Source organism: Calonectris borealis, chromosome Z (genome assembly GCF_964195595.1).
Source record: "Calonectris borealis chromosome Z, bCalBor7.hap1.2, whole genome shotgun sequence".
NCBI classification, from domain to species: Eukaryota; Metazoa; Chordata; class Aves; order Procellariiformes; family Procellariidae; genus Calonectris; species Calonectris borealis.
Window position 1 is genome coordinate 48476846 of NC_134352.1, and position 13253 is coordinate 48490098.

The following is a 13253-nucleotide window of genomic DNA, read 5'->3' on the forward strand; positions in this document are numbered from 1 at the left end:
CTTTAAGACCGTTAGCAATTTTCACCACATTTTTACATTCCTTGCCTATTTTGCACAGTCTTTGATGCACAGCTGTGTCATATATCTCTTGTCTAACCTTCTTCGGCATTGCAGAAGGACTTTAACATTTAATCAGCTGAGTCAAATATCCTGAGACAATAACAAGAGTGGCTGTGTGGTACTTTTTTGCCTTATGCAAATCTTTTGTTTTGTTTTGTTCTTGAGTAGGTTTCCTTTTCCTTCCCAGGTCTCCCTAGATTTCTCTGGGCTAGTTCTCTCATTTCTGCCAGATGATCTCATCTGCAAAATATAACTAGCCACTCCCTCTAGTGGTTTGACCTTATCTTCCCAGGTTTCTCTTATAACACATAGAGGGCACGTTCAAATGGTGAAAAGCCCATTGGTGCCTAGGGCACTTACTTCCCTATAGGCAAACTAAAATAGCAGCCATTCATCTTAGTCTGATCCTGTACTGTTAATGAATTTTCACAGCATGCATTTCAGTGTTAGATTAAACATTTCTGTAAGGCTGTCTAAGATTTTTATACTTCTGTCTCAAGAGAATAGTTTCACAAGCTTAAAGTTTGTCCTCTGGCAAGTTACAATCTCCTCTGACATACCAAACAAACAAATAATGGGGCCAAGAGTACAATAACCTGATGGCTTTTTATGATTCTTGGGGAAAAGGCTTCTAGGTATCGAGTAGCATAGATGTTTATTGCTGAAGTAAAGGCACTGTGAAACAGTTCCAGCCTCAGGAACTCCACGTGCCTACAAGAAAACAGGGAAGAACTCCTTCTCCATTACTTACAATGGAGTATGGGGCTGTCATCATATTCAGACTTACATGTGCCCTGCTTTTCCTACCCTCTTTTGTCCCTTGAGGAAGAGTAGGGACATGTATCTTTCCTTCAGCCTACTGAACAAGTCCTGTTGTCTCACGTCCCTTCCTCTCATTGTCCCTCTCTCCCTCCTCCCCCAGGACATCCCACCATTAACACCAGATGTCACCAGGCTATTGCCTCATGGGTTAGAGGGACCTGACCACAACATAAAATAGAGAAAAAAGGACTGCAGTAATGCAACAGTCCTTAAAATTCGGGTATGAGCGTTCAGAGCCTATTTCTCTTCATCTGTTTCCTCACGAGTCCTCTCATTCCTACAAGTTCATAGCATTCTTAGGAAAACAAATTTCCTGGTCCATCCTAAATCAGCTCCCTGCTCACCCCCACCCCCAGCATTCCCGTAACAGCATATCCTTCTTAAACATCACTTTTCTCTTTTCGCTGTAAAATGAAAACAGAGAAGAAGGGGACGGAAGTGGGTTTGTATAAACCCCGGGCTCCTCCTACTCTCTTCAGTCTCTGGGAAGGTTCATGATTAATTGAAGCCATCTGCTCAGAGCCTTCTCTCCATGTGGTTAGTTCGATTCTGTCACATATGTTCACACAAAGTCTAAATAAAACCACCTTCCTCTCCCATGCTTCTTAACAACTTGAGATAGAAGTAATGGTCTTTGACTTGAAAACAGCTTAAAAAGTAAATTGTGAAGAGCCTGTCGTTAGTAGTGTAGAAAGAATCCTTAGAAACTCATGAAAACTATTTTAAAGCAAGACTTACCATCCCTCTGTTTAATTGTTATCTTAGAAATAACGAAAACATCAAGTCTGGCTTGAGAGAGAGGGAGAAACTTGGTCTGACTAGATAGCTGCAACTCCATGAACTGATGCGTTAAAAAAAAGCGCAACTTGGGACTTTCTATAAAACTGCCCTATTTTTCTTTCTTTTGGGGGACTTAGAGAAGGTCAAATAAAACTATGAGGCAAAGGCCACAAAAAAATGGTAGAATGGAAAGAATTGTCTCTCTGAGAAATTATTCATCCTTCGCGAATACTGGATCCTCAGGGTTGATGGTGTGCAGCTGCGGCCAGGGCGCAGCTGTTCTTTTCACTTGTCTCTAATTAATAAAAGAATTGCCTTTTTTTTTTTTCCCTAGACAGGACGTCAGGCAGGTAAAAATGCAGTAACTTTTGATCCACTTGCTGGCCTTTTCTTGCTAAGTAGGCTATTTATATAGTAGTGGTGGTATCAGTAGTAGCAGCAGCAGCAGCAGTAGTAACAGTCATCATACAGTCATCTTGAGAGAAAACAGACATATATAGAGATACATTTCCATGCATGCTTCTTTCCTTCCTGCATTTCTTAGCAGTAGCCACAGGCTGTGGAGATTACTTTTCTCCCCTCTCTGTCCTTTACTGACTCCCCAAGATGTTCTGCATCAGGTTCTTACATTTCTCCCAACATTTCCCAGGGAGAAATCTGTCCGTATGTTGACACATACCTCTCAACATGTGAGCACTGATTCAAGGCTGTACAAGATACACCAGGTCTGTAATATGCCATTCATATGGATGATTTTTGCATCTAGGGTAAAATAGAGACATTCTGGCTGCCTTTATTCACAATTTCTTCTTCTTCTTCTTCTTCTTCTCCTTCTTTTTCTTCTTCTTCTTCTCCTTCTTTTTCTTCTTCTTCTTCCTCTTCTTCCTCTTCTTCTTCTTCTTCTTTCATTTCTTTCTGTACATATATGTATTTGTCCTCTTTGGGATGATGTGGTGGACCGTTCGCAGTTTTTGTGAATGCGGCTTTTCGTATTTGCCTCTTAGTGGAGGTGGCAGAACATGCACAGCGACCATGAGGCATTTTTAGCTACATTCTCTCTTTGCCTTGAAGGAGTCTCTCGTGTTGCTGCCACATGGGAAAGAAACAGGACTAGAGGCCAACATCCTAATGGAGCCACAGGTCATGCCCCATGTAGAAAGAAGAGATTATATTAGAGGCAGATTATTTCTGTGCCTCTGCAGATTCCAGAACTTGCAACTGGGAGAGAAACTTTGCTGTCTGCAGACGTCGGAGGGGGGGGAGTTTCCCACTCCTAAACAGAGTGCACTGTCGTCAGCCTGTAGAACGTGGACATACAGGGCTTCCCTGAATTAACTCTGAATTCCCTGAATTAATATGTTTTAGCCAACACACAGGTTGCAGAAAAACAACCAGTGTTGACTTTAAAAGAAGTGCCAGTGATGGAAAAGTGATGGAATTGTCTTGAATACAAATTTAACACATTATGAATTATTCTATTTTTGGAAAGAATAGCAATGTAATCACAGCCAAAGAATAAGATTTATGAGCTCCTTATTTTTCACTGCAAAAACCCATATATATATAGTCTTGTAAATTATTCTTGTCTCACTATAGCCATCAGATACTCCTGTGAATACAAGAAGCCCTTTTATATTGATTTCCTGTTCTCCTTCATTGCTTAAACAGGCATAAAATAATGTATGTCTGCGATTGTTCTTACTGGCCTCTAAGTGTATTTTTGTTTGTTAACTTAAAGAATCAATAAAGCTTAAGAACCAAATTAATCTCTGAAGTAAATTAACTAAACCCTCTGAAGTTGCATAAGCAATAAATTGGTGTTAAATATTTAATATGGTACACTCTTGAAATATTTCTCTTGATACAGACATGATAAAAAAAAGGAGCAATTCAGTAAAGCGTGACTCCAGAAGTCAGATGGTATTTAATGCAAAAAAATCTTGTATTTGAGATTAATCAGACTTTATAGCCTGCTCCTGCTAAAGCTTAAAAACATTGTGTACAGCAATAATCAGAAATTATTTCAAGATGAAACTCAAAAGAAAATAATTTCCTATGCAGTTAGCAATTGCTGTGTATTATGCACTAAATATCAGGTTATGTCTGAGAAAAATAAAAAAAAAATTCTGCAAGTACACCTTCTTCTCATTCTAAAAATCTTTCTTTCACCTTCTGTTTATTGTGGTGAAAGAATAAAAAAATGTGAGAAATACTTTTATAAAGAAACATTATTTTAATAGTCGTCTTAGAAAATGTAGCTTTCAAGTGCTTACTCTAGAGAATAATTTCAGTAGGTCACATTAGCTTTACAGATTATGATGCTCTTCAAAGCATGTTGTTATGATTTCTATTACATTACACAAGACATTTTAATAAGGAGCCTACCTTTCCAACTCTCCTGATTACCTCCCTGCTTACTTCTTTCATTCCACTTTAAAATAGGATCACATCAAGAGCATAAAGAAAAGAGATTATTTCTCTTTTTTGCAGGAAAAGAGAGAACAATTGGCAAGTTTTAACTTAGAACACTGCACAAAACTGTACCTCAGAAAGCTGAACGTAGCATCAGGATGTCTCCTCTACTAAAGTTAAAAAGTGATAGACTTTGCTGCCCGTGCATTTGCCTGGACCAGCCGAGAGTGCCAAATGCCCCACATTACAATCCCTTCACAGAACAGGTAGTTGGTCTCTTTTTTCTGATAGCTCCACAAAATGCCAGGATCTATTCCTTGGCCCTGTGTGTCCCCGTTCTCCCTGCTTGTGTTGACCAAGGTCAATGCATAGGCCCTTGACTATCCTTCCTCCTCTATATGCAATCTTGTGCAACTTCTCCTGGCCTCTCCATACTCGCACATAGCTGACAAAACCCCTCTGATGTAGAGAATGTAACTGTAGTCTGCTTGTTTCTGTCTGTGCCAAAGACTCTTTAATGACTACTCTAATGAAACCAGGAAGACTTCTTGTTCTTGTTCTTGTTCTTGCTCTTCTTCTTCTTCTTCTTCTTCTTCTTCCTCTTCCTCTTCCTCTTCCTCTTCCTCTTCCTCTTCCTCTTCCTCTTCCTCTTCCTCTTCCTCTTCTTCTTCTTCTTCTCAATAGGAAAAGAGTCTATCTTTTCTAAACCCTGACTGGGAACTAGTATTTCAGAGCTTTGCTGGCATCAAAAGCATATGTAAAGTTCCACTAAATAAGATCCAAGACCTGCCAACTCACAATTGGTCTTTAAAATTGTGTAATTCTGATTAGCATCTTGTGTTTCTCTGTATCCCCTTCGATATTGACAAGATCTTGTCAAAGAACTCCTTGTAACTCAAAAACTACAGGAAACCAATGTGAGGTGCTTCATAAAGACTTACAGAGGGCAAATTCTGAAAGACTGCATGTCACAGGATGAGAAACTTCTGTTTCTACTCTGTTTTTATAGACTAACAGGCATTGCAAAAGACAGAACAGAATTTTGTAGTCATTGTTCTTTTAATTTGATTTTAAGTTCTGGAATTCAAAAAGATTTTGACCATTGATATGATTCTTGATTTCTCAGTTTAACTGTTCAATTTTGTTATTGATCCCTAACTAGATACACCAAGCCTCTGACCACAAAAATTAGTGCAGCAGACAAGAAACATTAAGATAATGATAATGACCATAAGCTAGTTTTTGGAGAGAATTTCAGAAAATAGCTAAGAGAATCCAGGCCCATGTCTGATACTGAAAGCATTGTGCAAACATCAAAACAGAAAACCTTTCTAATGTTATGTCTGCTTGTTAATTGCACAAAGTCAGGCTTCCAAATTGTCTGTCCAAAGATGTCTAAGTGATTCTTTTGTCTTTTTATGCTCATAAGCATTGTATTTCAAGTATGAGAAAAGTTCAATATCTGAAATTTTTCTGACTATATTCCTCTTTCTTCCCACGTGTACTTCAAGAGCCTCTCAGCCTTGCAGATGGTTTCTATTAAATATTAACGGTGGTATCATTAACATTTTCCAATTAAACAGTCCAAAGAAAAACATCATCCTTTGAATGCCTTTTAAAAATCTCAATAAAATTACTCTTTGTAACTGGGCAAGAGGCTGTTTATTCCTTTTGGTGGTATCCCCCAGGCAATAGATGAAAACAATATACATTGAAATAGTGCTGGCTTACTGCAGTTGTCTAGTCATGATACCAATGCAGGAAATTTCTGAATTACTTTATCTGCTTGGAGAGGGTGGAAGTTCTGCAGACTAACCTTTTTTATACTATTCTCTTTGAAATTAAAAAAAAACAAAGTTCAAAGATTAACAGATCTAATAAAAACTTGCAAGCATACAGCTTTTTTACATTATCATGACAAAGTTTGTTTTTATTCTAAAAAGAGAGAACAGGAAAAATAGATTGAAAATGAGCTATAAAATTCAATACTTGCCCATTGATATAAAACTCAGTCACTCTGGATCACATAATTTTTATTATCATGACAGTTGTTTTATTATTTTTATTTGGGTAACACTGTAAATTGAAACAGTGCTTCCGAATTAATTAAAAAACAGCCCTCTGCTAAGAAGCTGACAATGTAATTTGGATAGGTGGTAAAGAAGCAGCACGTGGTTAAAGAAAAATTATAGAATGGAACCCAATAGCAGAAAATTCCTTACAAGAAATGATTTTGAAGGAAAGAGGAATTTAAAGGGACAGGAAAGAGTGCAAGTGAAACCAAGTAATAGAATCATAGAATCATTAAGGTTGGAAAAGACCTCTAAGATCATCGAGTCCAACCATCAATCCAACACCACCATGCCCACTACACCATGTCCCTAAGCGCCTCATCTACACATCTTTTAAATACTTCCAGGGATGGTGACTCAACCACTTCCCTGGGCAGCCTGTTCCAAGGCCTGACCACTCTTTCAGTGAAGAAATTTTTCCTAATGTCCAATCTAAACCTCCCTTGGCGCAACTTGAGGCCATTTCCTCTCGTCCTATTGCTGGTTACTTGGGAGAAGAGACCAACACCCACCTCGCTACAACCTCCTTTCAGGTAGTTGTAGAGCGCGATGAGGTCTCCCCTCAGCCTCCTCTTCTCCAGGCTAAACAACCCCAGTTCCCTCAGCCGCTCCTCCTAAGACTTGTGCTCCAGGCCCTTCACCAGCTTCGTTGCCCTCCTCTGGACACGCTCCAGCCCCTCCATGTCCTTCTTGCAGTGAGGGGCCCAAAACTGAACACAGTATTCGAGGTGCGGCCTCACCAGTGCTGAGTACAGGGGCACGGTCACCTCCCTGCTCCTGCTGGCCACACTATTTCTGATACAGGCCAGGATGCTGTTGGCCTTCTTGGCCATGTTCAGCCGGCTGTCAACCAGCACCCCCAGGTCCTTTTCTTCTGGGCAGCTTTCCAGCCACTCTTCCCCAAGCCTGTAGCGTTGCATGGGGTTGTTGTGACCCAAGTGCAGGGTCACTTGTTGAACCTCATACAATTGGCCTCAGCGCATCGATCCAGCCTGTCCAGGTCCCTCTGCAGAGCCTTCCTACCCTCCAGCAGATCAACACTCCCACCCAACTTGGTGTCGTCTGCAAACTTACTGAGGGAGCCCTCAATCCCCTCATCCAGATCGTTGATAAAGATATTGAACAGGACCGGCCCCAGTACTGAGCCCTGGGGAACACCGCTTGTGACCGGCCGCCATCTGGATTTAACTCCGTTCACCACAACTCTCTGGGCTCGGCCGTCCAGCGAAGAGTGCACCTGTCTAAGCCGTGAGCCACCAGCTTCTCTAGGAGAATGCTGTGGGAGACAGTGTCAAAGGCTTTACTGAAGTCCGGGTAGACCACATCCATAGCCTTTCCCTCATCCACGAGGCGGGTCACCTGGTCATAGAAGGAGATCATGTTGGTCAAACGGGACCTGCCTTCCATGAACCCGTGGTGGCTGGGCCTGATCCCCTGGTTGTCCCAGACATGGCTTGTGAGTGACCGCAAAATGAACTGCTCCATAATCTTCCCTGTCACTGAGGGGTAGATGGCATCTTAGATGCTGTTCAATGTGCAACAGCATATCTATACCATATTATATAGTATTTGAAGAGTAATTGCACTCCATGTTTTAAAGTGTTCCTGATAAAAGCCAAATCTGACTGCTTTTAGAGAAAAATGCACAATCTGATTAATCTGGAGAAAATCTCACACTAATCCGGGGGAAGGTATAGTTTGTGGTTCAAATACAGGAATCTGAGATCAGATGTTGAACCAAACAAAACTGGAATTTAAGTGGTAAAAGGCAGTACTGGAAGAGAAGAACAAGGCTAGGAGCCAGGAGAGAAGACCGTAGATAGAATTGAGAGGAAGAAGAGGAGTAGGGAATGGAGGTAAAAACAAAACAAAGATGCTATTTTTAATAGGACTTGAAAATAAGTTATATCTTGTAACCATAAGAACTGAACCCTTCAGCTGCTGTTGAACTACTCCCACTTGGATGCTTCTGTGCTGCCTTTGCATTTTGTATCCATATGTTACATATGCTGGGATCCAAAGTTATAAGTGGGCACGTGTTATGCCTGCTTTATCTCTGGAATTTCTTTTATGCAGAAAGATTGTTTAAACTAGCTTTCTGCCCAGTCTTGGAGCAGAGTAAGATAATTTGAATATCAATTTGATCTGGCACATCTCTTGAGAGAATCATCAGAGCACGTGGTAAGGCAAGAGATGTCTCTTGTCTTGTGTTTGTCTACATGCATGTAGCAAAGCAGCTGATGAATTAGCCCCCTTCAGCCACCACCACAAAAGCAGAAATTCAGGTAAGGTAAGTGAGGGCAACTGACTGAGCCAACATTATTAATGGAAAAAACAGTGGTCTTCTGGTGGAGAGCCAAAGTGCTTGCAAGGGAGTGGGGATTAAAAACCCATATGCTTGCTCAGCCTGAGTGGTTTGACTGGCATGGAAGCAAAACAACAAGCTCATCCCCTAGGAAGAGAGGACAAGACAGTCAGCAAAGCAGCCAGAGGGTCATTTGGCATTTCAGAGAAGGGGATGAAGGGGCAGTGTAATGGCCCAGTAAATTTGACTAGAGGTCAGAGCCAGGAATCCTGATTGCCCATTGCAGCTCTCTCCGGGGTTTACTCTGTGGCTGAAGAATGGTTCTTCCACCTTTTTGTCTCCTTCTCTTCACATCAGCAAAATGTGAATGATGATATTCATAGCTTTTGCACGTATTTTCTGATACTTAATTCAGTAACACTTTTGAAAAATGCAAAGGTACCTGGAAACATTACTCACTTTTAATCCCCTTGTTTGTATATGAGAAAACCTCATATGTACAACCATTACATTCAGTATACAGATGGCAAGTTTAGACTGTAATTAATTTCATAAGGCCAACACCATGAGCATTTCCACGCAATACACAGAACAAAAGCATTAAGCCTTCCCTATACATTCCTTGGAACTGGTCCCTGAAGAGACACAGATACTTGCAGACACAAGGAAAAGACCGTAAGATAGACTTTATACTATGTACGTATATATAGTGTCTAATAATATAATCTTGCTTTAGTAACAGCAAATGACCACTCTTAAATCCTTTGGTTTGTGTATGACAGTACAGGGCGGTAAACTGGAGAAAAGGGAGGAGGAAAATTACGATTTAATAGTAATCTGATGTCAGTTTGCACCCAATATGGCTAACAGTTCTTCAGTGTGCTTACATTTGGGAGGAGAGGGGTGGACTAACTCAAGGCGGAGTGCATCCCTCTGAATGTATTCATACTCCTTACAAATTGTAGAGTGTCAAAACATGAGGCTGAAGTGGGGACACGAGGCAGTGGGGCAGGGAGTGAGGTGGAGCATGCTCATGTGGCCACTGTTGCTATGATACAAGTTTCTCTTTTAATTTCGTTTTCCTTCCTCCCACCCTTTGCTTTTTCCCTTCCCTGCACCCCCTCTTTTTTTTTTTTTTTTTTTTTTTTGCCTGTTATTCTCTCTGAGCCTGGAGGAGCTGGAGGAAAGCAATGCTGATGAGAGGCTCATTGAACTCACTTCACAGGGGAGGGCTCTGCCTGTGGGTTAGAGAGTCGCTAATGGGGCATACGAATACCTGAGGTTCATGTCGCACTGCCATGGCAAGCCAGATTTCTTCACGTGAGCTGGGTGCATTCATATCAAAGAAGAGGCTTTCAGTTTTAAAGTACCTAAACTTTCTTTCTCCACCACACTGGACTCGGTTGCTGTGAAAGCTGTACCTCAGGCTGTTCTCAATCTAACTATCTACAATTCATCAGACACCTTAAGCTGAAAGCTTTTCAGGGTGTTGTTTTGGTTACAGGTTCTTAACTGCTGCTCATCTCCTGCTGATATTGCACAAAATCTGCCAAAAGCCGCCTTTTGTAGATAGAAATGAATCTGGATTAGTTTCCAGACGTTCTGTCAAGAAATTATACAGCACATAAGCTCCAAAAAGCAAGTTTTGTTTCCATGTACAGGCATTTGTCTACTTTTATCCACATATGGTTTGTTTTTCTGAAAAAATTCGAATAATTCAAATGTACATTTCAAATGAGCGTGCTTAACAGCCAGGAATAGTTGCTTTGTTTTACGCATGGCTTCTAGCGGTTCAGTATGGCTCGACGTTTCTCTTTTCTATTGCTTAGCACGAAGCGTAATCTGAAAGAGAAATAAGCAGGTTTAGCAATTTTCATTTAATTTGGCATTTCTTTTTAAATTATTTTCTGTCTAAATGAAGTTGTTGATTTTGCATAGTTGCTATTCAAATCAATATGCTCATGTGCTGATTTAAATGGTAATGTTAATGTAAGCAGGATAATATCTCAACCCCACGCTGCTCACTAATCTGCAACATCCAACATCTTTATCTCCACTTCTCTCCCCAGCACTGCAGTGATAACACCCACCATTGCCAATCAGATATGAATATAGTAGGTGCTTGGAAGAGAGGTTACACTGGAAAGAACGTTGTGGTCACCATCCTGGATGACGGCATCGAAAGAAACCATCCAGACTTGATGCAGAATTATGTGAGTGTCCACAGGAGTCCAGATTTGCTGCTTTATTATTACCCTGAATAAATTTGCTGCTCCTAGAAAGATGGAGGGAGGAAGGAGGGAAAGAGGAAGAATCATACGAGGGTTTCCTCAAATGTTAACACCAATGGGAGGAAGGAACACAGCTTTTGGTAATCTGTATTGTTTTAGTTAAAACTATGTTCAGTCTGAACATATTTAATATCTGGATGCCTCTTGTAGCTGAGGCATCTGAATTTCTGAAGGACTGGAACTAATCATCAGATTTTTTTTTTCTGTTCTGTAATTATTTTACTTAATATCTTCACATTCTCAGAACTTAGAAAAGGGATACACTGCTTTTCAGTTAATGCATGCAGCTGGAGTCCATTTTTGGCCAATACATTTAGCTAGCAAGACAGTAGCTTTTCTCAAAGACTGTAATTTTAGGCATATCCTTCCAAGTATTTATTTTTAAAGCTATTTATCTTACTGCTATAAATAAAATTAAAGGAAAAGGACATGACTCGTTATGATTCACTCAGTTGAAAACAGGTGTAGAGTATTTTGAGGTCTTTCTAGTAAATCTCTCTTAACTGCAGTGAGTCCCGTCACAATTTGTAATAGAGCTTTGTTTTCTGCATCCTATGTTTCATGTTGCCTCAGGAGGTTTCTGTTTGCTTGTGGTTCATCATATTTAAATGATTGGTTTAGTATACCTTGGAAGGATTGTATAACATGAGGAGAAGCTGTTTCTCTAGTGGGTGACTTCTTGTGTTAGTGTCAGAGTTTGAAGCTGTTCAAAGCATCAGGGCTGCACTTTGCTGGAGTCATTAGTCCTGTGCTTTAGGAGTAGGCATTACCTGAAAGCACATGACCTTGAGGACCTTATAATTTCTCTGAAATAAAATGTGCAAGGTGTACATTCACACGAGGTAAGAAAACAAATAAATATATTTGGATTGAGCCAGACTGGTGAAGATGACCAGTGCAAGGCATGCATATACCTTCAGTCCTATTACAGCCTTAGATCTTGTAAAAGAACCCTGAACACAAGCTTTTTGCCAGCAAGCATATCATCTTGACAGAGCATTGAAGAGATGAAGAAAAACACCTTTAACAACCCATCAAAAGCTACAATCGTGTCCACAGTTTAAAGCCATTTATTTTAAATTAGCCATACTTACACCCGTATCCTTCCCCATGCTGCACATGGAACTCAGCTTTGAAATACATGAGGAGGACTGCACAAACACAAATGACAGGCAACTGCCCTATTTGTCCATGTATGCTTGATCCTAATGCATGCCACATCTTTCATTTTAATCTCTTAAGTTATTTAAACAAACCAAACATAATTTTACCTCCTCAGTGAATGACCCGGATTGTATCATATGTCACCTCATCCCAGTACTGTCCTTCCACTGAATTTAAAGCAGCTATTTATTCCCTTACCACGTCCTCTCTCCCTTTCCTCATGCCAACAAGGAATTCCCCCAAAGCAGTACGCATTGGTTGGTTGATGACAAATGCCTTCTATATGTCAGATTATTGCTGGTGTGGCTACAAACAGGAATATTTGAGGTGGATGTGGTAACTGGTTTTGAACAAAGAAGAGACTAAAAAGAGCTGTTTGCCATGTCAACACACCACATGCTACCGCATCGATTAATGGGAGCCATACAAACCAGCAGCTATTTACTCTGTAAACTATTTTCAGCTCTAAGAAACATGATAAATGTAAAATATGGCACAAAAATATGGAGATATCTTGCAAATATTTGAAACAGTTACACTCCCAGGGAATGAGAATGAAGTTTATGTTGCATTTCAAGCTGTATTTTTATAACAATATTCTTAAGAAAATTATATTATTCTTATTCCTTGAAACTATGACTGAAATTTCAGTCACTGTTGTGCAGATAATTCTTGAATCTTGAAACATTTAGCAAAATCCCAATTTTGAGAATGAACTTTCTTAACTTCCAAAAGTTTATTAGAAGAAATGTAGTCTTCTGGTTTAACGAAACACCACTTTCTGTTTCCTCTTTGACACTGGAACTATGATTTTTCAGAGCATTTGTTATCCTTCCCCTTTTTCAAAAAATAAAATAAAATATGTAAATCCCGTAATTATTAAATATATAATCCTTTCCTAAAACATGCAATCATCATAAAACCACAGGAATGTTAGTAACCTAATTACTCTCTTGTAGGAACCTGCTGAAGAATGTATAGGCCACATGAGTCAATGGCTAATTAATGAGAAACTCGTTTTCTTTCTCCTGTTGGCTACAGGATTCGCAGGCCAGTTTTGATGTCAATGGAAATGATTTTGACCCTATGCCTCGATATGATGCCAGCAATGAAAACAAGTAAGTCACTATGACATCCATGACATTTTCAATCTAGTTCGTCAAGTAGAAAGTACCAGTTCTTCTATGAAAGTCTAGGAAACTTGAATCCTCGTAAAGCAGCGTGATTTGCATTTAAATCTTTCTGAAATACATATTTATGTCTCTTCCATGCACACTGCATGATACTTACTCCTTGAAAGCATTTGGAGCCATCCGAAAACACATAAAAATTAGTTTGAGAGTTCTG

General features: G+C 40.0%; 1 protein-coding gene across 2 annotated transcripts in view; it reads left to right on the forward strand.

Moving 5' to 3' along the window:
• Positions 1-13253, forward strand: part of PCSK5 (proprotein convertase subtilisin/kexin type 5) — a 260305-nt gene that overhangs the window by 68268 nt on the left and 178784 nt on the right. For both annotated transcript variants that reach the window (XM_075136217.1, XM_075136218.1), the window contains exons 4-5: positions 10521-10664; positions 12948-13024. In XM_075136217.1, coding sequence (XP_074992318.1) covers positions 10521-10664; positions 12948-13024 — 221 coding nt within the window. The remainder of the gene's footprint in view (positions 1-10520; positions 10665-12947; positions 13025-13253) is intronic.